Source organism: Phoenix dactylifera, chromosome 11, assembly GCF_009389715.1.
Source record: "Phoenix dactylifera cultivar Barhee BC4 chromosome 11, palm_55x_up_171113_PBpolish2nd_filt_p, whole genome shotgun sequence".
In the NCBI taxonomy this organism is placed as follows: domain Eukaryota; kingdom Viridiplantae; phylum Streptophyta; class Magnoliopsida; order Arecales; family Arecaceae; genus Phoenix; species Phoenix dactylifera.
In genome coordinates, this window is record NC_052402.1 from 19,061,181 (window position 1) to 19,089,114 (window position 27,934).

Below are 27,934 nucleotides of genomic sequence, written 5' to 3' on the forward strand. Positions count from 1 at the left end.
TTGGCATGGTCTACGGATGACGTGTTGGATCTGGTCTAATTAATAACTTTTTTTCTAAAAGAACGATAAATGAAAAGAAATGCAAATATTGATCCCCAGTCCGCGACCGACCATTTTTCTCGTATATGTAACCAGGAATAACCTGCCGTCCAACGTTCTAACCAAGCCGCACAGGATGCTGCTGTGCCGCCTCCGTCTCCTCAAACGCTCCCTCTCCCTCCAAATCCCTCGCCCTGCTATGCCTCTCGCCATGACTACCAGTTTTACCTCTGTCAAAAATCTTTCGTCTCTCTTCCCTCCACCCCCACCAAGAAGCTTTTCCAAAGGAAGCAGGCTCTCTCCCCTCCACCGCCACCCGAAGAGGCGGAGGGAGGAGCGCTTCTTCTGCGCTCGGACCATGGAAACGGACGACCCCACCAGTTCCGATGCCTCCCTCTTCTCCCCCTACCTATCCGCCCGCATCCGCTGCAACAAACGCGACGCTGTGAGCAGAATCTTCTTCCCTTCTTGCTCTAATAGCTCTCATGTTGGGTGGATCCAGTCCAGCCCTTTTGTAGTCGCATTAGTTGGTTGCTAAAGTTTTAACGATTTGTTTCCAGTAGGAGGATTTAATAAACTTAAAGCCAAGAAATTACTTTCTATCACTATCTTGAGGCGGAATACGAACCAATGTCATCCATTGCGGAAGTGACAAGGTTCCAGTCATGGTTTATTGTCTTTTCAGCTTTATTAGCTGTTTCCTAGAATAGATTCTAGTGAAGATCTTCGGCCCGAAGAATCTATCTTAGTTTTTACTCTGTTGAGTTGCCCTAATACTAAATCTTGGATAAGAAAAGAAGCAAAATACCTTTGATGATAGGATTCGTTAGCCTCCAATGGTCAGGTAGTAGCTTTCTTTAGTGATGTTAGTGAAAGGGGCCGCTTTGTTAGGGTTCATGATTCTTAATGCACAGCAGGTTTGGCGCCATGTGACTCACATTGTACATATGATCTTTAATATTTTGGCACTGAATGTTCTTGTAAAATCCATGAAGACATTGGCATCAGCACATGTTTTGACTATACTACATATGAGATGCTCGTAAAATATGATTCTAAATAACCCATAGTGAACACATGTGGAAAACTGCATTCCCACCTAGGTGAAATTGTCAAAATGAATTAGTGATTGTTTACCTTAACGTCCTTAAATGATATAATATTTTGGTTCCTTTTTTTTAGCATGTGACTTTTCAAAACATTATGAGTTCATCAGCGTGCATCTTGCACTATTTTCACCAATATTAGGTAGCTGCATACATTCCATTTACATACTCTATTTATGGAGTTTCACTTGTCTATTCGGTTTGTTAATTTTTCAGTGATGCCAAATAGTTATATTTCTTCCTTTATCAGAAAAATCATTGTCATTTATTTATGACTTGCACATTTTTATATGAAATTTAAAGAACAATATGAATATATAATGATTCATTTTCTCTTCAATATCATATCATGTATTGACTGATACTATCTCATGGTGTAGGATACACTTTCTGAAGCTCTTCTGTGCTTTGGTGCTAGTTCTGCTAGTATCGATGAATTAAGCAATTGTGAAGATTTTGATGAAGTGAGCTTTTGAAACTCCCCCCTCCACCCCCCCCCCCCCTCTCTCTCTCTCTCTCTCTCTCTCTCTCTCTCTCTCTGATTTGATATTATAATATCACTACTTGCATTGTTTTGACTTTTCAGCATTTTCATATTTAGCATGCAATGAGCTGATGTATTTTTCATTCTTTAATGACTATATCTGTGAAGTTAGTTGGCCTTGAACCTCCAATTTACTTAGGGAATGAACATTAGAGTTAATAATGGAGGTCAACAATTTGGGTGGAGGGTCAAGAGCACCGGCCCAAGTTTTAACTTTACTGGTACCGTAGTGAAACAGGGCCAATGGAAGCAATGTTATCATATGTAATGACAAAGATAGTGTCCAACTCCATGTTTGGGGGGTTATGCTATTGAACTAATTAAAAAAAGAAATGAAGGTCGACCATGTTGACGAAAGATGAACTAAGCTGGGCTGGTTATATACCAAAGCAAGGCCCTCTTACAGGTTATTGTGGAGTCTACACACCTTGATGCAGCATGATATGGGCCTGGTTTGCTCAATACCTGTGCACACTAGCCCCTATCGTACTGGCTTATGGCCAGTACAGCACATTCTCTGGTATGTGGCCAGTATGCACGAAATTTCAATTTTTCATCTAATTCAAGTAAGAGAATTTGTTTTTATTGTGCATTATGGATAACTAATCCACTTTCAGATCTAGTTAAAAAAAAGCCATACACTTGTTTCTTTATCTGATTTTAAATCAGATATGTGAGCCATACCTGAACACAGTTTGTGAACACAGGTGAAATCAATGTTATATTGAATCAGATTGGATATCCCCAGATTCATTTACATCCCCAGTTGTTTGTACACTTCTATATTTTCACAATGCTATCTTGTGAAGTTTCTGAGTTGGTATTCATTTTCTTAGATTTATTTTATATGTATAATTTGTCTGCAGATCTGGATTACATCCATATTTCCAGTTGGCCAGGATGTGGATGCATGTGTCTCGGGTGCTGCAGGTTCCATTGGTTTAAACTATGAACCAAATTATGAGATCTCAGCAGGTGAGCAACGAGACTGGGTTACGAATGTCCAGGTTAATATCTCCATCTTGGAATTTAATTTCCTTTTCACTCAATTATTATTTATTCCTGTCTTTCTTTTTCACAATAGACAATTCTATTTTATCTGGTGATAGTGACTTTGAACATTAGATTATTATATGAGTAACTAGTGAGTAATAAGTACATGTTTTATCTGTTGGCAGTCATATGCTTTTATTCTTATCTAGATTCTTATATCTCAAGAAGGGTGTTGTTCTTGTGTATTGGGTGTATTGGTTCAATATATTCTATTTTCTGGTTTAACATATCAGATTTTGTTTTACGATCAACGTAATAATTTATTTAATATATTGCTATTAGAAAATATTATGAATTTGATTATATATAAAATTATTGTTTCTTTGCCTTAGTGAATCTGAAATAATGATTTTGATGTTATATTGCTGCTGCATGAAACAGAAGTTATGACTTAGTGCAATCTGATTTAGCTATGCCTCTCTTTTAGGTTGATATTGTGCAAAGCAGGTTTTCTCTTTTCCATATTGTATTTGACTCATGTAGCCCATTACTTGGGGAGGTCTCCCCATGCCCCTCAATTGTGTAGTCCACACTAAACTATATGCTGACCTTCTGACAGAAATAAGGGGAATGCCCATCCACAACTTATACTATATGGGCTCTACACATATTTTCTTCTCGCCAGGTTATCTGTTTGTTCTCTTTTCCTTAAAACAAACAACTGGCATGATGGATTGAAAGACTTCATATCCCCTCCATAAGAGACTGAATCAAATCTCAATGCCCAAATCAAAGCTTCATGCTTCTACATGTGATAGGATTTCAGACTTTGACATTTTTTTTTCCAAGTAGTATAGAGAAATTTAATGCTTTCAACATCTTTGAAGACCTTCATCTTGTCAGTTTCATATATATTTTGCTTTGTTTTTCAGCTGACATCAATCTCAGATGTATTATTTAAACACCAAAAATATCTCGTGTAATAAGATTACGTTTCTTTGAAGTTCACTAAGATTAGGTCTATTCGTTTGTCACATACCTGTTTGATTTTATGCCTGATCATAATTTGAGAGCTATACTATTTAAGTTTCGGCAACCTATGCAATCTATCATTTTAATAAACGTGTTTCTTTTCGCAGAAATAATTATTACAAGGCCTATATGATTGGTACGTACTGGCTGGTTGAGGAGGGATTTCCTTTACCTATTTTGAAGGATTGTAAAGAAAACCCCAAAAGATGAAAACAAGATAAAATACTCTGATTACTTCGAGGGAACCAGAACCTCCAATGAAAACACCAAAGTGCTGGAAAAAGATAAGCGTCCTTGTTGTTATTCTCTTCCCTTTCAAATAGGCCACAATACAACTGAAGTTCCCAACAAAATAGGAATAATCTTAACAGCTAGTTGACTAATTCAACTCAACTACAAATCAGAAAATAGTTAACATGAATATCTAGAAATCAGAAAGATTTAAACAGGAAATAACAGAAATTATTTAGAGTCCTAATGACTAGGAATTCTTGAATGTAACAGCTCCTCCCTCCTTAAATTTCGCCCTTGTCCTCAAGGGTAATGTTTGGAAATTGTTTTTTGATGAAATCCCGATCTTCCCAGGTTGCATCAGCAGGAGATAAACCTTTCCAATGAATCAGAACTTCATGCTTCTTGTTTGAGACTCGTCGATCAAGAACTGCTTGCGGTTTTGGAATAATCTTTTCTTCCTCCATGTTTACCAAAGGTAATTGAGATTGCATAGAAACTTTTTCTCCAATTTTCTTCTTGAGAAGAGAGACATGGAATACTGGGTGGATATGTGAACCTGCTGGCAAATCCAGTTTATAAGCCACTGCTCCTATTCTTTGTAAAATCTTAAATGGCCCATAATACTTAGCAGACAACTTGAAGTTCCTTCTCATGGATACAGAGAGCTGCCTATATGGTTGTAATTTCAAATACACCATATCTCCAACTGAAAATTCTTTTTCTCTATGTTTAGAGTCATAGATTTGCTTCATTCTAGATTGTGCCTTTTTTATTTTCTCTCTAAGTTCCTTGATGACGACATCTCTGTCTTTCAACTCTTTATCTACAGCTGAAACCTTGGCTGTTCTTGGAACATAACTTAAAAGAGAGGGAGAGGGTCGTCCATAAACCACTTCAAAAGGTGTTCTGCCAATTGTTGAGTGCCAACTTGTATTATAACAGAACTCTGCCCAGGTTAACCACTTGGTCCAATTCTTAGGCTGAGAACTCGTAAAACATCTCAAGTACATCTCCAATGTGCGATTAACCACCTCACTTTGGCCATCTGTTTGGGGGTGGTAGGAAGAGCTGAAGTTGAAAGATGTACCATTTAGTTGGAATAACTCTTTCCAAAATGCACTTGTGAAAGCTGGATCCCTGTCACACACAATTGAACAAGGCATTCCATGTAAACGGAAAATGTGATCAAAGAAAATTCGAGCTATCCCAACAGCAGTGTATGGATGAACAATAGGGATGAAGTGAGCATATTTTGATAATCTGTCAACAACAACCAATATGGTAGATTTACCATTAGAGAGAGGCAAACCATCAATAAAATCCATAGCTATATCTTCCCATACTTGGTTTGGTACTGGAAGGGGCTGTAGGAGGCCGGCTGGTGCGAGATGCTCCACCTTGTGTTGCTGACACACATCACAACTTTTAATGAACTCCCTGATGCTCTTCCTCATTCCTTTCCAATAGAAGTTGGACCGAATTCGATGAAGAGTTTTAATGAACCCCTCATGTGTACTTCCATGGAATTGCCCAACTATGTCTGCAATAAGATAAGAGTCCTCTGCAAGATAAATTTTTCCTTTGAAAAATAAGATTCCATCTTGGAACCTCCAAGTTCCCATAGCTTCACCTTCCTTAACAAGTTGCACGAGCTTCTTGAGAGCAGGATTTGATTGGGTTTCTTCTTTGATTGCCTCAATCCAATTGGGTAATGGCTGAGAAATTGCATGCAAGTCCCCACAATTACTTTCTTTTTCTTCTCTCCTTGATAAAGCATCAGCAGCAATATTTTCCTTTCCTCTCTTGTACTCAATAATAAAATCATAACCCATTAACTTGTAGAGCCACCTTTGTTGAGCCTCTGTTGTAATCCTTTGCCCCCATAAATGCTTTAGACTTTGGTGATCAGTCCGCACAATAAATTGTCTACCCAGTAAATATGGTCTCCACTTTTGTACTGCCAAAATAAGGGCCAAGATTTCCTTCTCATATGTTGACAAAAAGAGATGCCTCCCTTGAAGTGCGTGGCTATAAAAAGCTATAGGCCGATCTTGCATCAAAATTGCACCAACTCCAGATCCAGAAGCGTCGCACTCTACAATAAATTTTTTTGAAAAATCTGGTAGAGCTAAAACCGGTGCTCGGACCATTGCTGCCTTGAGTTTTTCAAATGCCTCCTCTGCTTGTGGACTCCACTTGAAAGAATCCTTCTTCAACATCTTCGTCAGGGGACTGGCAATCTTTCCATAATTTTGAATGAATTTACGGTAATAGCCAGTTAACCCAAGGAACCCACGTAGAGCTTTAGGAGATTGGGGTTTTGGCCAAGTCAACATTACTTCAATTTTGTATGGATCCACACCCACCCCTGCACTTGAAATTACATGGCCTAGGTACTTCACTTCCCTTTGGCCAAACTGACATTTTTCTAGCTTCACATACAACTGATTAGACTTTAAAATGGAAAATACAATCTCTAAATGCCTCAAATGTTCATCCCATGATTTGCTATAAATTAAAATATCATCAAAGAAAACTAAAATAAAATTTCTCAAATAATCTTTGAATACCTCATTCATGAGAGCCTGAAAGGAGGAAGGTGCATTGGTGAGGCCAAAAGGCATCACCAAAAATTCATAATGGCCTTGATGAGTCCGGAAAGCAGTTTTCTCTATATCATCTGGATGTACTCGTATTTGATGATAACCAGAACGTAGATCCAATTTGAAGAAGTACTGTGCACCATATAATTCATCTAAAAGCTCATCAATCACCGGAATTGGATATTCATCTCTAATTGTTATTCGATTCAAGGCTCTGTAGTCTACACACATTCGCCACGAACCGTCTTGTTTTTTCACTAAGATGATTGGAGAAGAATAAGGACTGTTCCTTGGCCGAATAAATCCAGTAGAAAGCATGTCAGCTACCAACTTCTCTATCTCAGCTTTCTGATAATGAGGATATCGATATGGTTTGACTGAAACAGGCCCTTGACCAACTTGTAGAGGGATCCTATGATCTTGTGCTCTCCTGGGAGGAAGACCCTTTGGTTTTGATAGTACTTCCTTATATTTATCCAAGAGTTGCTGCACGTTAGTGGGAAGTAGAAGTTGAAAGTATTGTGCCTGTGGGCCCCTCATGGCATATAGTTGCAACAGGACTCCTTCTTTTCTTTTTCTAGCTACACGTTCCAATTGGAAGTTGTTGACCACCTTATTTTCTGGGATTGACAAGCCATGTAAGACCACTTCTTTCCCTCCCATATCAAATTTCATCTGCAACTTAGAGAAATCCCACACAATGGGTCCCAGTGTGCTCAACCACTGAGCCCCTAAAACAACATCATAGCCTTCAAGTGGTAATAAATAGAAATCAATGAATATTGTAACTCCTTGTAATTTTATCGGGACATGAGCACATTTACCTGGACTAGCTATCCTTTCTCCAGAAGCTACCATTACTGCAAGTTGGCCGCTGGAATTAGGCTGCAAACCCACTGCCTTTGCAACCCTTTCACTCACAAAATTATGAGTGCTTCCTGAATCCACAAGCATAATAACTGCCCTATGTCTGAGGCTGCCTTTAACTCGCATTGTCTCATGTGCCCGTGTTCCAGCAATGGCATGCAAGGAAATTTCTGGTGTTTCAACTGGGTGCTCATCACAGCTATCAGTTTCCATTTCTACATCTTCATCACTATCTTCCAAACATGCTTGAATCAGGAACAACTTCTTGCAGCGATGCCCGGGGCCAAACTTTTCATTGCATCTGAAACAAAGCCCTTTTCTCCTTCGCTCATTTAACTCTTCAGTAGTCATCTTCTTCATGGGAATTGAGGATGAAGGTGCCGCAACTATATTGCGACAAAGAGAACCACCCTTCGAAACAAGTGAAGTGGCCTTTCGGCGGGAGAGATCTCTTGCTTCATATAAACGAGCCAACCCAATGGCTGGAGACAAGGTGGTGGGTCTGTTAGCCTGCACATCAGTGCGAATCGCATCACATAGGCCACTAACAAAGCAGCTCACCTGTCTATTTTGTGGCATAGGCCCAGCTTTAGCAAGCAACTTCTCAAAGCTAGTTTGATATTCTGCTATCGTACCAATTTGCCTTAATTTAGTGAGCTCTCCAAAGAAATCAAAGAACTGATTAGGACCATACCTAGAATGAAGTCCCTCTTTGAACTGTTCCCAAGTGATAACCCCTCATCTCTTTGATATTCTGATACCACTTTGGTACGTACTGGCTGGTTGAGGAGGGATTTCCTTTACCTATTTTGAAGGATTGTAAAGAAAACCCCAAAAGATGAAAACAAGATAAAATACTCTGATTACTTCGAGGGAACCAGAACCTCCAATGAAAACACCAAAGTGCTGGGAAAAGATAAGCGTCCTTGTTGTTATTCTCTTCCCTTTCAAATAGGCCACAATACAACTGAAGTTCCCAACAAAATAGGAATAATCTTAACAGCTAGTTGACTAATTCAACTCAACTACAAATCAGAAAATAGTTAACATGAATATCTAGAAATCAGAAAGATTTAAACAGGAAATAACAGAAATTATTTAGAGTCCTAATGACTTGGAATTCTTGAATGTAACAATGATCTTATTGAATTCTAATCCTACTTAATGAGGCGATTCTTGTTGGTTATAGTTTTTGCTTTCTTGATTGATTTTAGTCTTAAAGCTTTGAATTAACTTATCATCTACTGTTATATGTCTCACAGGAAGTTTTTCATCCTACTGAAATTACTGATGGTCTTTGGATTGTCCCAAGATGGAGAAATCCCCTGGTATGACTTGATGCAAACCATTCTCTTGGTGTTATTTAATGCTAGAATTGTTCCCTATTGTGTGGATTGGGAGTAATCCTGGAATTCGTATAATTTGCATGTCGCATCCAACTGAACTATGGCTTAGTCTGAAAACCAGCAGTAGACCATTATGCAAACATACTGAAAAGAAAAGATAATGTTGATTCTATCTGTTATAATAAAGATTGGTCCACTTTTCATGGCCTCACCCTCCAATAATATTTGCTTTACAGTTATGAATTCTACAATCAAAATTTATTAATCAGTTTTCAATAGGTTGTGTGCTTTGTTATGTTGATAATTTATAATCTATATTTCTAGCCGTTTAACACTTCTTGTTTAAGTTAGTGATCATGAAATAATTGTTGGTGTATGCTTCCCCATACTCGCACCTGAGTCAACTCCTACATTCTCTCTTGCTTCCAGCAACTAACATGTCCAACCTTGACTAGTACCTGACCTGACATCAGATCAGGACTATTGTACTTGTCCGTGTATTGATTCCCATTACCTAGCAAGGCCCAACGTTATTGATCCATAACATACCATAATCTGCACAATGGTCCAATGCTTACCCAACCTACTTGACCTAGACCAAGGTGATCCATTCCTACCCAATCTACGGTAAATTACTATATGACAAAGGAGGAAAAATCTTTCTGGAATAGGGGGAAAATGATATCTCTATTATGATTAAAAGAGGCTACTCATTTCTAAGAACTTTATCCAATGTTATAACCAACCTATGACCAAGGACCGGTAGGCGTACCAATCGGCCATCGGACCGGTTCGGTACCGGTTCGAATTGGTACCCAACCGGTACCATTGGTTCGGCCTCTAAAAGCCAAAAAAATTTTACCTCGCCGGTACGAGAGCCGGTACGGACCGGTTTGAACCGGTACGGGCCGGTTTCTACCGGCCGGTACAGCATACTATGCCTATGACTTTGATAAAACTCTTACTATCATGACTTGATTTAGACCAAAGCTTTGACATGCGTCTAACCCATTTCTAGAACAAAATATCTGACATAAACAATGAACTTGACTAGGACCGAAATCCCCTCCCAAATCCAACCTAATTTAAGGTCAAGCTTGGTTTGGGTTTTGGATTGGGTCAATTTTTGCCACCCTAGAACTAGGGTTTTACTCGACCTATTTAGAGTCGGTGATGGGGACGGGTCTTCATTTTAAAGCCCGCAGCAGATCTGGGGCGGGTGCGGTTAATGGCGATACCCATCTTGAACCCGACCTATATATATATACCTTCACCAATTGGACCTTCTCCACCATTCGCTTCAAATCCAGATTATATTCTATACATTATTGACTCATAGAGTTTATTTTTCTTTGTATTTTTTTAGGTTCACCTACACCACCATAAGGTAGCAAAATTCAAACTATCCTTAATGATTATGATAATAATGTGGAAAAAAAATTGTGATTGATTGTGAGAAAGATTAGTCATGTGAAAGGCTACATGATACATGCTTAGTTGTTCATTTTTTTCAGTTGGTTGCTTTTCTTACTTTAAAAGATATTGGACTTCTTAAAGAACAATATAATAGTTTTTTGTTTTCATTATTGTTAAAAATTTGGTTTAGTATATTCTATGTCTTCAACTCTTATTTTATATTTATTTAATTTGTCTACAAAAATAAATAAAATTTTGTAGCTTTACCCTCATCGATCCGTTCCAACTAGCTCCGTCTAACTCGACCCATCCTACCCTGCTCCGAGGCGACTATGGGGATAGTATGGGTAAGTGGTTCTCAATAGCAGGGCAGGTATGGGTAATGGCCTTCCTGATGCCCGTGGCCATTCCTACCTAGAAATAATAGCATGTTATAGAAACAATAGTATTTTCGTATAAAAAATATTATCTACCATAAGCATGGTCTGCCGTACCGGCCCTTACCGGCATCGGTATGGGCCGGTACGTACCGATCCGGCCTGAAACCGATACCAGATCAGCATGGAATCCGATACCGATAGCTTATCATTGGAGAATTAGTATGGAACCGGTATGGAATCGGTACGGGACCGGTATGGGATCGGTACGTACCGGTCCAAGCTGCTACCGGTATGCCGACTGGTACCGGTACGGCGGACCTTGACCATAAGTTTGTTAGGCTATCATTAAGCTATCATTATTATCTTGTTTGAATATAATTTTTGATTTGTAGGAGTTGCGTCTCTAAGAACTCTAGGTTGCTAACTTAATTAGGAAATATTGGATGAATTTTGTTCTTAGTATTACACAATTTGTCCATTTTCTAGACCAATGAAGCAGCAAACTAATTTTTTCCCATGTATAGGTCTTGTGGGTTAAAGCAATATGATCCACTAAAGTTTGCAAGCATTTTATAAATGGCCCTTAACCTAATGGCAACATGCCATATTCTTGGTTTTCCACTAATTGAACATGAAATAAATGTCTTATTTTCATGATTATCCTTATGTGAAAAATGATACCTTATCATTAGTTAAATGAAATATCCTTTAGACATATTTTTAATGCTATATGGTTGAAACGTGAATAGGAAACAACAACTTCTTCCTAAACCAATTTTGCATTTAAATCAATGTCAACGATCATGAGAATGTTTTATTCATGGGTCATGTGAGATCCAACAATGTTAAAAATTTCTCATCTCTTAGCTTGATTTCATCCTCTAAAGCCAAATTGATACCAGCTATTATTATGGTTTTGGAATTTAGTGATCGACTTGAACACTACCGACATAATGGTCCTATAGACACTCTCTTTGAATAAAATTATCTATGCTATATTCCTTACGATAAATAATAAAAGTTTAATATAATTATAAACAAACATTATAATTGAGATTTTAAATACTGGAACCGGATAATGTACTTTTTTTCTATTAGAATGGTATGGTATCGATATGGTTTTGTTGCTGATGTACATATCGAAACAAAACAAAAAATATTGGTACGAACCTATACGGTCGATATGGTATGTCCAAAGTTCATTGAATCGATACCATGACTTGTACCGATCGGCTTCTAGTACTGTATGGTACTAGTTCGGCATCATAACGACGCATGGAATTGGTTGGCATACCAATCATTTAACCAATATGTTGTTTTCTTTATTTTTTTTCCAATTTTTTTATTTTCTCATCTTTTTGTTTCCACCTATGATTTTGATGATTTTAGTTATTGAATTTGTAATTTGGATGTTGTTTTGATGTTTCTTGATCATGAAATGGAATTGAAGAAGAACAATTAAAGTATTTATAAGTGAATATACATATAATAGAACAAATGAAGTCGATTTTATGTATTTAAAGTACAAAATATATACCAACATCTAAAATTTTGTGGAGTGTCGATGTCCCTCATAGACGTCAGGATTGCAATCGTGATATAGGCCTAGGATAGTGCTCCAAGATTCCAAAAGGACTACTGCATATTCCTGCATCCTATAATGCACGCCGGCTGGATAGCTTCCTTGACATTGATCCTCTGATTGATATTGGACTAGATATTCAAAGATTGCTGCAGTAAAATCGAAGTCATAAGCTGTTTGAGGTTGTAGATGATAGTATCCACTCGAATATAATACTTTAGAGCAAGGTTCGCCGTCTCGATATTGGACCCCGTATGCCACACTAGCACAGTGTCGGTAAGGTATGATATGGGATTTTTTTGACGTATCGAATATCGGTACACCACCTATACCGGGTTCCGGCATCGAACTGGTATGGTACAGGGTGGTACGCCATCCGTACTGGGTACAGATACCAAATCGGTACGGTACGTTCTGTACTGTTTGGTTCAGGCCGGTACGGTATATCATGCTTTAGAGGAAGGATATCCATGTATCCATATTGTAGCCTAGTTATGTGGAACAGGATCTAGTGTATGGCTCAAATCCAGATACGTCTAAGGATCCTACTCCATATGTGAGATCATTTGCAATAGCAGTATCATTTCCCGAAAGACCTTGAGAGGTTCGTTTCCTATATGCAATGGTATCCTCATGGTCGTGCACCGTGGTCCCTATCATGTATGGCATAAGTGAACTAGGACTCACTGGTGAACTGAAGACCACTTTGGGGCCATGGGTCAAACTATGGCGTCATATCAACCACTACCTCTCTAGTTACCAGTTGCATCATTACTCGAACTGTCATCATCATTGGTATCGTGAGATGATCTGAGCAATCGGTTATCTGAATGCTCATTGTTCTCCGAATATGACTGAACAAACTCCTCGACTCTCTCAAATGGATCTACAACTGCCTTTTCTTTTCTTTTCTTTTTTTATTGGCCTGAGTAGTTGCTTATTTTACCTCTCTGCTTGGATCTGTTGGGATTGATTGTACCCTCTACCCCTAGTAGACCGGATTCTGTGGTGGTCTTTTCTCAACATCTCTCAATTAAATCTGCGGGAGGATATCTTGGATAGGGAGTCCTCCTACGATTGGCTTTCCCTTGACCTCTGTAGCTACTCGGTTGGGTGTGAGCATGATATGTCTCGTTCTGCCCATTGTTCTACATCCATCCCAGCCTCCTTGACTACAAACTCGAGCAATCGAGGAGGCGATCCCGGCTCATCTTGCTCTGGGTGCAGCCGGTGGCTCTCAAGCCAACCTGTTATCGAATCCTCTTCATCATACACAAAGTCCTTATTAAGTGGATTATTGGACTTCAGCTCCACTTCCTCTTCAATGCACTTCAATCTCAGACTTAGACTATAATGGACGTATACAAGATCATTCAAGCACTTCTGCATGAGATTGTTCCTCCATTTGCTGTGGATGAGGGCAAAAGGTAAACTAGCTATGCTCGTAGCTATTGGAGGAGAGACTGTCTGCAGGAGGATCCAGATCACTAGCCACTTAAGGTTCATGAATGACTGGCTGAAGTGGAACCACTATTCAGCTGCAAATGTATTCAAAAAAATTACATATAAGACACTTGTAATTATAAAACATCCAAGAACTAGTTATAGTTGTTGTCTCAAAATACCTGGATTCATGCTTCAATTGCTTACCATAGCTAGCCTGGTGCCAAATCTATGGGAGCCCTCTCTAAACATTTTTGTCTGTGGAAAAATACATGGAATATGATATCAATTTGACATTGTCAATGATTTACCATAGCTATCCTAAAGATTGTAAAGTTGACAGAAGGATCTACACCCCAATCGGCTCTCTACATGGAGGCGATGGCAGATCGATAGTATATGTTGTCTACCGTATTTACAAGAATATGGCTGAAGTAGAGCCAAGATGCAATAGCTCACCGCATGTCCTTTTTCCTATCCTTGACCAACATGGTGTTAATCCTCTGCTGCTTGAAATTTTTGCTAGGAAAGACATATGGATCTATATCATGAATGATGGCCCTTGTTGGTATCTCTCTAGACTTCTTCCCTTTCTTGCTACCAAAAGCTCCTAACATAGAGAGTAAGGTTCACCAAACTAGCACTGGAGGGGGTACCAGCGAGCAATCGATTCAACACAATATGGATCGTACTATGCCGTTCTAGGGCGCACCAACATAGGGAGAGCCAAAGAGGGAGAGAGAGGAAAAGAGAGAGGGAGAGGGAGGGAGGGATCCTCGAGGTCTCTCTCCCTCTTCTCCCTTTTTTGGGGGATCCTCGAGGTCTTTCGACCTCTCTTTCTCCCTCTTTTTCCCCCCCTCCCTCTCTTTTTTCCTCTCTCCTCTCTTTCCCCTTCCCTCTCTTGTAGGGCTTCCATTTCGAACCAAGGGAATGAATTGTGCTGGTCCGTTTTGGTACGCCCCAAACGGGTCTGTTTGGTATGGCTCAACAAATCTTGTAGAGATTATGTGATCGAGAATCTTTCTGACTGAGGAGGTCCTCTTGTATCCTAGTATGCTTGGTAGACCTAGAACCAGAGCCTATTTGTAAGGGCCCAAACTGAACCTTGTGCATGATAGTCTTCTCCCTCTATCATTAGTCATTCAGGCTCTCCCAGATTGTAGCCTGAGTATATACCTCGTTGTAATCCAGAACATACACTTCATAGCCATCCAATACCCTGGAGTGGTATGACAATGGCTATGCTGCCCATCTTTTTGACCTTTGCCCTGTTCGTAATAGTTGTTTGCTTGGTTGTTTTAAAATCAACAAGGTGCTTTTCAGCAGGGAGACACGTTGGGTAACCACGGGCCGGATGTTGCTTCAATCTTATCACTCCTCTCTTGAATTGTCGCCCAACTTGCACGTCTAGTGGTGTTGGCCCGAGAGCATGACCCGATGATCCCAACCTATATCTTGCTCTGGCTCCTTCCAATCCAGTCCTACAAGCTTATCGAACACATTTCAAATATTTTTACATCAATTGATAATTACCTAACTAATTATTTAAAAAATAGTAAATTATATTGTAATTTAAAAAGTCACCAAATTAGCCCAATAAATACTTCTACATTAGCTATATATTACAAATTTTTAATAATTTTTAGACTTCATTAAATATTTTAAATTAATTTTTATATAATAAATTGATGTTTAATTAAAATATCTAGAAAATTTATTTTAATTCATAATAATGTAGAACTCTACATAAAATTCTACATATATTTTTATGTCAATTAATTGTTATTTAATTAATTATTTAAAAATAGTGAATTTTTACTGTAATGCAAAATTCAGTTTTCTACTTCAAAAAATACTTCATCATAAATTTTTAAATTATTTATTAAAAAAATAATATTTTTATATAAAATATTTAGAAAATTAATTTCATACAGATGTGTGTAGTTAGGGATGCTACATATATTTTTCCAACTAATCAATATGTATGAAAGACCACTTATTTTTCAAATTTATTTAAATTTGGGTCTAGGTCTCTACACATATCATTATGCTCAAAATTAAATAAATTGGTACCAAATTTTGATACAAAATGTTTTTTGATCATTATTTTACTCTTTTATTATTTTTTAATCTGAAAATATATTTTTTAATTAAAAAATTATAGACTTAATGGAATATTATAATTTTGGCTATATTAGCTCCTGGGATTTTGGGTCGTTTTACTCTCTCTCAAACAGTAGACTTTTCAACCATTTTTGCTCGTGCTAGTGCCCCCAGAAATTCATGAATTTTTTGCAATATGAGATTGAATGCCATAACTCTGATTTGTATTTTACTTTTTATTGGTGCTACAACCTATTGGGAGATCCTCTTACATTCTCCATTTTATGCTGATTTTTGGATTCAAAAAGAAAAATAAATCTTGAGAAGATGGAAGGGGAGAAGGCCATTACCTGTTGTCGACGTAGATTTTGGCTGAAATTTGTACAATGTGGCCCCTTTTTTCGATTTTCTTGTAGTTCGAAAAAATAGAGGAAGAAAGATTGAGAAGGCGCGGGAGGCTTTCTCAGCCTCCTCAATTGTTAAAAGTGGAATAGGGCTGAACAATCCTAAACCGAAATAAACCAGTTGGTTCACCTTGGTTTAGGGTTAAACTACTTGATTTGTTCTGAGCCAAGGCCATACGTCGTCTCGGTTTAGGGATGGTATAGTTCGGTACATCCCAAACCAAGTGGTTCAAAGCAGTACACTAGACTTTGGAACCATCAGTAATGGGCAAGTATGTAGCAATAGAGAATATTTCAATGTCCCAACACTTGTACCCGTGCCAATTTCACGTCAGAATGGTACTATACTGACCAGGGTATGCCGTACCAGTCGGTACGGACCGGTACGAACCGGTTCAAGCAGGGACCGGTACCGGATCAGCGTGGGATCCGGTACCAGAAGCTTTTTATTGAAAAACCGGCCGATACAACTGCCGTAGTGGTATGGGACCAGTACGGACCGATACGGAACCGGTATGTACTGGTCCGGGCCGCCACTGGTATACCGACCGGTACCGGTACGACGGACCTTGATACTGACAATCCCATTCTGCCTTTTTTTTGAATCCATGAATGTAATACAATTATAAATTATTGTAAAGTTATACAATATATAACGAAAAGTTAAGAAAAAAAAAGGACAAATTTGATCGGTAATTCAATTTGGAGAATGGTTTAAAACAGATATCCTCTATAAGAACATATATTATTCTACTTTATTTTGTACAAAAGGTGTATTCCGTCAGCCTAATTTAAGTACTGGCATTTTGCTCTTTTATTTGTAACCTTTCCCCTGCATGCCATTTTGAGGAAGGGATATATTATCACCTTAAAGTGACCATACCTACATTCATACAAATGTGCCATTTTGATGATGGGATATATGATCACCTTAAAATGACCATACATACATACATACATATATAAACACATTCATGCGTACATATAATCTGAAGTAGTAGTAAAAACTGATAATATGTAGTAGTAAAAGCTGGATCGTATCATATGAAATCTGCTTTTCATTATTGGGTCCTTGAATGGTTGAGTTTCAACATATTCCAGGGCCCAGGCTTTGTGTAACCTCTTCTCATTGTTTTAAAAGGTGGATGCTACAGCCGCCATAGGGGCTTCGGTCTGAAAATGCTAAGCTAATTATCATTACGGTTCTATATGGTGCTGGGGTATGAAGTGGCCGATATGTCGGGAGAAAACCTGCTATAGCGGCCGCTATGCTACAAATTCAAAGTATGTCATTTATTCCATAGCGAGCAGACTAGTTTCTATAATAGGACCAGTCCAGCAATCAGCTGGTCCAGCAGCTTGTTTAACCCTAATCTAATAGAGAGTGAGATAGAAGAGGAGAAAGAGAAGTGAATTATGTTGTATGATTATGGACATTTTTCTTCTACGGTTGATATTATGTGATTGCGGACACTTTTATTTTGTGGTTGATGCTATGTAATTATGGACTTTTTTATCATGTAAGTGAGTTTACTGTGTTTGGTAGATAATGATATTTCTCAGTATATTGTGGGCCTTTACATTCTATGGATGTTGACATGATATTAATGTTCTATAGCTTTTTGTTTTTTGCATAAAATTATATAATGTATTGATTTTTGATACTTAGTAAGACAAATATTTATATATTTTAGCAACCCATTTTGAGTACTTAGTGCCCACTATAGCGCCTGCTCTCTACATGCCTACTACTCCGCTTTTCAATACGCTGCCTCCTCTTTACCTACACAGAGGCTTGATTTCGTGCTGACCATTTTGGCATGGTAGCATTCGCAAGTTAATTGTAACAACAGTGTATGTATGGAAGCATGTGGCACAATCGTCTTAGGACAAGAGCTGTAAGAGTGCAAAGCACAATGTCTGTTAAAATGATGTCTCTATTAACATACAAAATAGCAACTCAGATCAAAGAGAGGAAAGGTGTCTCATGAGCAAGCTTCAGGAATGATGTCTTCCTCTTACATAGAAAACCATTAATTAGGTCCCCCTCCAAAATAGAGCTTCCTATACATGTCACTCTTGACAAGGTTGTCAAGGTGGCCGGGCAGTCCCTAGTTGGTAGGGAACTTAACCGCCTAGGCAGACCACCTAGTGACATAGGCAGTCCATCTTTAAAATGTGCACACAGATATATAAAAAGTGTAAAAGTTTTATAATTAATCTCATTTCTTTCAAAATCATACATATAAATAACCAAATACACAATCATAACGTAATAGGTTTAAAGATTAAACAAAACCATGGTGTGATTCTGTAACATACTAATTGACAAAGTCAAACATAAGAATGTTAAGTCATAACAAAAGCAAAATGTTAAAAGTTAAATCTGAAAATATAAATAGACACTGTCTATTGTATAACAGAATCAAAAGATCATGAGTCGTAATTAAAATCCAATATTTGTATTCCCAAGAAGAAAAACTTACATCAGGGAGGAAAACAGAGTGGTGAGAAGAAATAGAAAATAGGTGAAAATAGGGATGAAAAGGAGAAAGAAAAAGGAAAAAAATGTGAACCAAAAGGACCTTTAGAAAAGGAGTAACATGAGAAGAGAGGGGGAATAAAAATGAAAGTAATAAGCATTAAAAAGCATGGTATGCTGAACCGGCCTGTACCGTTCGGTTCAGCACGTACCTTACCGGTACTGGGCCAACCGGTACGGTTCAGCCGTGGAAAACGGTTTCCGATGTGTACTGGTTCGCACCGGGGCAGCGCGATCGCACGCGGGAGGAAGAGGAAGAGGAAAAAAGAGGAAGAAAGAGGAGGAAAAAGAAGAGAAAGAGGAGAAGAAGAAGAAGAAGAGAACACAACGTACCGGTACCGGGCCTTGTGCAGGGAAATGCCCTTCCTTGCCCGCAGGAGAAGGGGGGAAGAGAGGAGAAGAGAGGAGAGAGGAGAAGAAAGGAGGAGAGAGGAGAAGATTCGGGAAGAAGAGAAGGAAAAGAAAAAGAAAAAGAAAAGAAGAAAAGAAAAAAAAGGAATGCAGTAGCATGCGTCTCGTGCGGGGAAACACATCCTATGTGGCCGGCCTCGCCTATGGAATCATGGGAAAATGCGTGAAAAATCGTCCTGCGCGCATGGGGCAGCGCGCCCGTGCGAGCTGGGAACCATGCGGGTGCGTTCCCGCGGCGGACCGGGTTAATACTAGTTTGGTACGGCCTGAACCGGTACCGACTTGGTCTGGGTCGCCACTGGTATGCTGACCGGTACCGGTTCGGTGTACCTTGTTAAAATGTTTTAACAAATTTTGGGGAGCCGCTTGTTAGTTGAACGACTATTGACAGCTTGCTCAAAGGTTGTTGGTGGTAGAACAACTAATGAAGGGCCCTATGAGAGTTGGTGGTGCATACGCAAATGGTAGGCAACAAATGGCTTTGCCCTGGTGTCAATAGATGAGGGAGGAACTGGGCTGGAATAAATGAGGGAAGGAATGAGCATATTTAAAACATCTCATAAGTTATGTTTTTTTCACTTATAATTTACTTAAATTTATTTCCATTGTAATAGTGCCCTTAAAGTGAAGCATGAAAAAACGAAACAGAAAAAAAGAATATATATATATATATATATATATATATATATATATATATATATATCCTCTAATACAGGTGCCCCTACTTGGCAATTGCCGAGGCAATCTAGGTTCTCCGAGCGCCTAGGCGGACTACCTGGGCACCTTGGCAACACTCTTTGACAACACTTGTCACAATGGATTTTCTAAGTCTTTATACATCTAAACTATGCTAGAAAGAAGATCAGCACTTTTTTTGGGAGTGAGAGCAATTCTAGGCAGATTGCCTAGGAAACTAGGCAGTGCTTTTGACAACACTGGTCACCATGGAGTTTATAAATCTTTATACATCCAAAAATATATTAAGGGAAAAAAAAAAGATCCTGACTTTTTTGGGAAAGATAGCAATACAAAACCTAAAGACAGTTTTTTTTTTAAGGTAGGCTTGTGTATACATGGAAAGTTGCCATATATCTTTGACAGTTCTCATGCATGAAGGACATGCAATTTCTTTTTCCAACTTCTATTTCAGTTGCTCTATTTCCTGGATACATTTTCAAGGAAAGCATTCCCATCTTGTACCATTAAATGTCTCTACTTCTCAAAGGCTTTGAGATGTGCTGTGCGGCATCAGCAGTTCAAATATGTGTTGGCTTGATTGGCCTCACTATTAACATATATAGTCTCTAACAAATTTCTAATTCTGTCATAGTATTTTGCTCAATGCTGGATAACTCTATGCAGCTCTAGATTAGGTATTTAATTATTTATGATATTCAGTAACATTTTTATAGTTAACCTGGATTATGAATGGCTGTGCTGCATGACTTTTACAGGTCAACTATTCGAGCTAATTTCATATTAGTTGTTTCAGTTTTGTGATGTTGTTTTGTAGAAATAGCTGAATGTTTAAGATTTTGCAGTCCTGGCATGTCATACACATTTGGGGAGGTCACATTGACTGTTGATGCAGTCTGGATATTGTTTCCTTGGTACATCAATCATTATAGTGCTGGGCTTTTTCTGAGCTTTTAGTTTGGAGAGTGTCTCACTTCTTTTCCTGCATCACGTAATGCCTACTTTTTGTTGCACCGTTATCCTATTACGATTTTAGACATACCAGGTCAGTTTAGCTGATTTAGATCCTGATGATGAATGAGGATTTAAGGATATAAATCTGAAACTTTGAGATTCATGAATTAAAAAATTTGACTAAAGGTTCTGTATGACACCTACCAGGATTTACAAGCAACAAATATAATCCTCGATCCAGGTCTGGCTTTTGGGACAGGCGAGCACCCAACAACTAAGTTGTGTTTATTATTGCTGCGTAGGCTGATAAAAGGAGGAGAACACTTCTTGGACTATGGAACGGGTTCTGGAGTACTAGGAATTGCAGCAGTGAAGGTTTTGTTTTCAGTATCTCTATATTTTGCAAGTGGAGGTTTTATTCACTAATCTTGCTTACTCTTGTTTGATTTATATTTCTTATAAAACAAGCATTTGTTTTTCAGTGGATTGTCTCCTTTCATTTTGTAACTGGTGGGCTTGCTGGTCCACCTGTTGGCAATGTATGTGTTGTGCCATGCGATGCTAGCAAATGTGTTAGATTGCACCCAAAAAAAGGTTATAAAGAATCATTAAAATTAAAATATTTAAAAAAGGTTAATAGGTGTTGACCCATCTCGGGGGCTAGTATTTGGCTAGCCTGGCACTTGAAACATGCTATGAATGTCATTATTAATTTAAGAATATGGCTTACTGCATGCTATCCCCTAAAGAGGTTTACTGAAAATGTCTTTCTTTTGAATCTGGATAAATACTTTGATAGACTTGTTTGATGTTTATGCATGGTTTAACTTTGCTTATACATGGGTGCATTGGCATTGTATCTGTTATTTCCTTTATGCTGAAGATACTATCTTGTGAAATTGACAAATCAATACCCTGCACCTAGATAAGTTGATAATGTGGTACAGATAAACGTTGAGATGGATGTATTGTAGAGGGGAGGATAGGGTACGGAATCAATACATTAAAGGAATTATAGGAGTTGCTCCACTGAGGAGTGAGGAGATTGAGCTATTGGGCATGTGCAATGTGGCTGAAGAGAACCTCAAAGGTGAGGAGGAGAGCTGCTCTTGTTTTACCAGAGGGTCAAGCATGGCGCAAAAGACCCAGCTAACATGTAAGGTTCATAGTACTAGTGAATATCGCCCCATATCAGGCATCATACCATGCTGATGCTGAATCGATACATGATATAGGAGATGTTCCAAGTGTTAGTACATCAAACTGACTCCTGTATTAAGCATACTGACATTGAACCAATATGGTAACAGTATGAAATCTAGTACCAAGATAGCAAAGGTAAGTGACATGTATGAAGTTCAAACTTTTATCTTGAAAAGCTTCATTTTTTGTTTTCCCAAACTCTATAAATTCAAAAGAAGAGATGCTATGTGAGGATACTGGAGGTTTTAAGAGCCTTTTGTGATAAAGACTAGAAATAAACATGCAAGCATTTTTATCATGGGAACCAAAATGGTAGTACCACATGCTTTCCGTGAAAAGATGATGAATAATTTTAGACTTCAAACTAAAGTATATTTAACGCTGTTTTTGTTTTGGTAATTTTTTTTCTTTAGTGTTCAAGAAGAGATACATCTTGCTCGAGGTGGCAACATATATTGGGAGACCCTTGGCCATGAAGATATCACTATAGCAGTAGCCAGTAGGTGTTCTTTTACTTTTTTGTGTCGAATTGGGTCTTTTTAAGCCTATGAAACTTGGGGTAGAAGTTGGTGAATAAGGAAAAGGAGGATGGAGGGTTGTAGATTTGATGCTGCGAATATTGTTTTGATAGTGGGTGGTGATGAAAGCGGAAAAGGTGCTGGTACTCCCAATAAAGCAGTCCAATCTTGAGTTGGTGGATGTGAAGATGCTGCTAAGGAGAAGGGGGATAAGGTATTTGGAGGCCAGTGGTTGGTGGTGAGATGGAGAAATCCACTATAAGACAAATCTAAAGGGGTTGGACAACAATTTCCCAAAGTTGAAGGATTCTAATCAGAGTGGCCATTGGCTTCGTGGAATGGATAAAGATTGTTCGAGAGCACCCTCATCAAGTTTCAATGCATGCTTGTTCTTCTACTTCGTGCGCTGAAAGTAGATGATGTGCTATTAGAAGGGAAAGCTTTGGAACAAGGATGGTTGTACCGATACTAGGACCCATACCGGTTGCCTGACGGTATGGTACCGTGCCGTTCCACAGCATATTGACAAGATGGAACTAGAGGAGGGGGAGAGGGAGAAGAAGAGAGAAGAAAACAGGGAGAGAGGACAAAAGAGAGAGGAAGAGGGAGGAAGGGAGGGAGGGAGAGGGAAGGGGAGTCCGAGAGAGGCGGAGGGAGGACCAAAAGCCCTCGCTCCCCTGTTTCGAAACTTGCCAACTTCATTTGAAAACACTAAAATAAAAAAAGGCCCTAGGCCCCTATTTCATTCGAAACAGGGGAGCCAAGGGCTTCAGGCCCTCCCTCTGCCTCTCTCGGCCTCCCCCTCCCTTCCTCTCTCTCTTCCTCTCTCTCCTTCTCCCTCTCGCCCTCCCTTGCCGGATTTCTTGAACCGAGGGGAGGAACCGTCCTGGTCTACCCCCCGTACAGTTTGGTACGCCCTTAATCGGGCAGTTTGGGATGGTACTGCGTTCATTTCTTTGCAAAATCAGAAAGAACATCTTACATTTATCCACAATGACTTGTAACAATCCAAGGATACTCTACATGGTAGATAACAGTGAGAATATGTTTTCACAAGAACATGAGAAAATTCTTTCTTATTTCGAGTGTCGATCGTGTGCTAAATGGTAAAGGGTAAGGGTCAAATCTAGTTCAAATCAATGGTGATTTCGCTTCCCATTTTTTGGTTTCTTCAAGGAACATGGTGGATATTTGTAATCTGGTGGTTGAGGACGATGATAGAATAAAAAAATTTGCATGACTAAGTAGTTTATGAGATTGGATAAAAGTTTTCTTGCAAATCTTGGTAATTCAATAGAAGGCAACATGGAGGAGGCTCCTTTATCACGTTTTGTTCCACCAAATTTTTGCTATCAATAACTAAGAAAGACAATAGTTGATCAGATTTGGGGCTAAATTATGAAAGCTAGGCTAGAAAATCAAGAAAATTAGAATTCTTCTTCATCTTAGGCTTGTTGAATTGTTTGGAGTTGGTTTTAGTAGACTGAATCAAATATCTGTTGTTTAAGCAACTAGGATTAGTCATCCATGCTCCTTGCACTCCCAATAAATAAATAGTATGAATGCTTGGTAAAGAATGATTCATTGAGCCAAACCTAAATAGTTGGAACAAAACTTGATGGTTATGGTTCATGATACTTCTATATGAAGGGATTAAAACCTTAGTTTCCAAATTTGGAGTAGGTGCGGGAACAGGTGCAAGGAAGCAAGTATTTTATAAACATTTTAAGTGAGGAAGCGCTTAGAAAGCACATATAGGTTTGGGATTCTAGGAAGATTCCAAAGAAGATGCGCTACCCTAGGTAGAAGCTACTAAGATTAAAACATATCAATCTCTTTCTAGCTACACATTTGTGATAATAAAAGACCAAGCATGATGAATTGGAGAGAAGATTCATCATCAATTTTTAATTCATAGAGAGGATGTTGTAAATTTCTTTTTAATTTGACAGGCTTAATGCTTTTTTTAATCAAGACAAAGCATTATCTTTAAAAATGTGCATGCATCAGTAATGGTGTGGAGGACTGAACATTTCCATGGAGTTGTACCAATACAGAGCAGAACACTACTACTTGTACCAGCTTCGCTGCCAAGAAGTAAACCAAGATAAGGAAAACAACATGAAATAACATACTTACTTCCTATTCATAAGCTACAAGCAAGGTAGATAACTGTGGGGGGTTCAAATTGACGATCAAGATGTGGTGAGTGGTTACTGGAGCAAGGCAAATTGCTGGCAAGTTGGATGATGCAAGCTCACAAGAATGGTATCAGGATTAGTGAAACGATAGTTGGTCCTTGAGAGTTGAGATATCCCTGAGATCCATGAGAATATATAACTCTAGCAAATCAGAGGTCACATTTGGGAAACCAATAAAGCAAGAGGTTTCTAGTGGCAATATGAGCCAGCAATGGGCATTGAATTGTGACCTAGGTATTAGCAAGGTAGCCTCCTGCACGTTGATCCTAACATGTAGGTCAATGTTAGAAGCCACAAAAAGTGGTTCACGAATTGGCCAGACTTTGGTGATAATTAGGAAAAAAACCATGGCAAAAGTTGGAAGATAGCAGGTCCTGAGTTAAGCTCCCAATCACTGAAAAAGTTTTAAGCCATGCAGCAAAAAAGGGATTGAATTTGGGGTATGGAAATTAAGTCCAAAGAAGGTCAATTAGAGCTTACAGAGGGAATATATGGTTTCAAGAGGTTTTTCCTGTCCATGATAAGTGCCTCTTGTTTAACAGTAAAATCAGCCATAATGGCTTGGAGCTTAAACATGTCTCAAATCGGATATAGGAAAGGGAAAGCTTCAGAGATGCCTAACCATGCTACGAGTACTTGAATGTTGATCCAGAATTATCATGTCAAAAACAGGTCTCCTGGAAAAAAATAGCACACACTGCAAGAAAAGGAACCTGAAAAGCCTTGAGAACAGCTGGGGGATTGTGGGGAAGGTCTAGATAGACCTTTTGTGGTAGTAGAAGTTGGTGAATTGAGGTCAAGAAAGGACAACCAAATATAGTCGCCTGCTTAATTATTCACTGCAGGAAAAAGAATTGAATTAATTTTTTATCGTAATTATTCAATGATTTAACTACATTTTTTGAACCAGAACAGCATGAGCCTTAAAACCCTTGTGTTTATTACATTCTGGCATTTTTTTTTTGTTTTTTGGTGGCTAAAAGAGATTAAGTGATGTTGTTCTAAAAAAAATCCACCTTAACTTGCTGGCAAGGGCACCCTATGTTTATAACATTCTGGTAAAATGAATTGAATTAACTTTTTATAGTAATTATTCAATGATTTAACTACATTTTTTGAACCAGAACAGCATGAGCCTTAAGACCCTTGTGTTTATAACATTCTGCCATTTTTAAAAAAAATTTTGGTGGCTAAAAGAGATCAAGTCACCTTGTCAGGTTCCAATCTAATGGGGAATTCTTAATGTTTATCTATTTTTTTTATCATACATGTTTTTTTACAAGGGTTCCAGTTGTATCTTTCGCGCAAAAGAATGATTCGCCTTCTTTGAGATCTGTTCAAGCTGATGGAAGAAAGAGGTTGGAGTGTTTTGAGATCTGTGCAACACGCGATCCAACCATTGATGTCACGAAAGAAGATCAATTATTCTTTCGCACGAAAGATGCAACCCATACCCCTTTTGCAAAGTTCTAAGATTTAAATGCAAGTTCTAATACCATAAAACTAGAGGAGCATGCCTTGGGGGAAAAAAACATTATCCAAAAGGGCATAAATTTAGCTGTCTATAACTTATATGGGCTTAAACGAAAGGTAAACATACAAATGCACATGCACAGACTTGCATGGATGAATGAATGCAATGAATGCATCATTGATAGCATACTTTGTTTATGTACTTAGCATGGCCTCCATGCTACTTAGCTCTAACAATAATAGTAAAGTGCACATTATAGTTGTAACTTTTTTGACATCTGTATTCACATTGTCACTGCAATACCAAATTTGAAACAAGTCTCAGTACTTCTATATGCAAGCACCTCCACTGATCTAGCTTTTTCTTACTGTCTCAGCAACTTTTCTCCTGATATTGCAAGGTTTTGCATTCGTACCAGCTAGCATTTTTTATCTTAGGTGCAATATCAGCTAAAAACTATGGTTTTAAATGCAGATGGGAGCTACCTTATCTGTTGGCATAGATATAGACCCCCAGGCAGTGGCTTCTGCTCGTCAAAATATTGCCTTGAATAATATAGATTCCAAAAGAATGTTGGTCTACTTGGTTCGTAGCAAGGCCAGCTCGCTATACTCCAATTCTCGAACCCAGGAGAATCCAGAAGAGAAAGCCTTGTATGACCATGAATTGGGAGCTGCAAAGGAAAAATTTGACATTGTCATAGCAAACATACTTCTGAATCCTTTAATGGAACTGGCAGAAGATATTGTTGCTTACGGGAAACCTGATGCAATAATTGGTCTCTCAGGAGTTCTATCTGAGCAGGTTTCCCCGTTAAATCACCTCGCGGCAAAAACTTTGTTATCTATATTCTCATACATCCTCTATTTGCTTGTGCCGGTAATGTTTGTAGATGTACGAATGGCGTTTTATAGTGTCCATGTGTTTGTTCATTCTTTCATGGCAGATCTGAATTATCTTGAACTTGCGTCCTCATGCAGTCCCGCTGTAATTGTGATCTAGCTTGAGATTTAGCTTTTGCCTTATCTTGTATATTTGCATGGTTCAGTAGTTTAAAATGATCAGCATAATCTTGGAGACCAACGAGAGAAATTTGCCAAGAATCTAACTGACATCGATGAACAAGAAGCTTATCTCACATGACAATAGAATGCTCTAAAATTATCTAGTAATTTCCTTCTTGCTGTCAACAAGACATGCCACTTCTCATTCATTTCCAGTCCCTTCTTGTTCTTGAAAATGGAGAAGACATTTGTCCTGGCAGTTGCTATATTATGCTTTCACATGCCTTCAGAAATAAATATCTTATTTCTCTTGTATCCTGATGCAGGTACAGCAAATCAAAGAGATCTACTCCTTGTACCTAGATAATATATCAGTATCCGAGATGGAAGGCTGGACCTGTCTCTATGGCACCAAAAGAAAAATGTGATGCTTTGACCATGCTCAAAAGTCAAAACAAATTGGCATTTTAACCAAGCAGCCAAATGTGGAACGTTATCCACAGAATATTGCATTTCCTGTTTCTACAGATTTTACAAGATGAAAGTTGAAAGATTCTTGAGTTCTGTATTGCTGTGTATTTAATTATAGTTACCAGGATTTCACTGTTGTACAACATAAATTATACGGCATCATGGTGGTTATTTTGATCAAAGTGGTCCATGAGAAGCAAAAGGTGAACACTGTAGACTCCACAATTCTTCCATTTTCAAGCATTGGTTCTCATCAAATATTTGGAGAACAGTATTCCACTGTGATGGCTGGCAATATGTTTCTTGCTTGGCTATGCTTCGTGCATTTTCATGCGGACCTTGACTAGTTGGATGCTGCTGAGATATTG

At 38.5% G+C, this 27,934-nt stretch overlaps 1 protein-coding gene across 2 annotated transcripts; it reads left to right on the forward strand.

Annotated features, from left to right (window-relative positions):
• Window positions 1-123: 123 nt before the first annotated feature.
• Window positions 124-27,880, forward strand: LOC103721936 (ribosomal protein L11 methyltransferase). Of its 2 annotated transcripts, none has more exons than XM_039131838.1 (7): window positions 124-484; window positions 1,526-1,609; window positions 2,556-2,696; window positions 8,681-8,746; window positions 20,903-21,070; window positions 26,566-26,970; window positions 27,422-27,880. In XM_039131838.1, exons 1-7 carry the CDS (start codon window positions 176-178, stop codon window positions 27,521-27,523), a joined length of 1,275 nt encoding a protein of 424 aa, XP_038987766.1. In that variant the 5' UTR covers window positions 124-175; the 3' UTR covers window positions 27,524-27,880. The 2 variants fall into 2 exon arrangements, with proteins under 2 accessions (XP_038987766.1, XP_038987767.1); XM_039131839.1 differs by having other exon boundaries at window positions 127-484; window positions 26,566-26,895.
• The last annotated feature ends 54 nt before the right edge of the window (window positions 27,881-27,934 follow it).

Excerpts from the sequence above, each read along its gene's own strand:
- LOC103721936 (XM_039131838.1), top strand. The coding sequence starts at position 176 with ATGCTGCTGTGCCGCCTCCGTCTCCTCAAACGCTCCCTCTCCCTCCAA. Across the intron at positions 8,747-20,902 it reads CAAGATGGAGAAATCCCCTG|GATTTACAAGCAACAAATAT; the intron begins GTATGACTTGAT and ends GACACCTACCAG. Across the intron at positions 26,971-27,421 it reads TCCTCTATTTGCTTGTGCCG|GTACAGCAAATCAAAGAGAT; the intron begins GTAATGTTTGTA and ends ATCCTGATGCAG.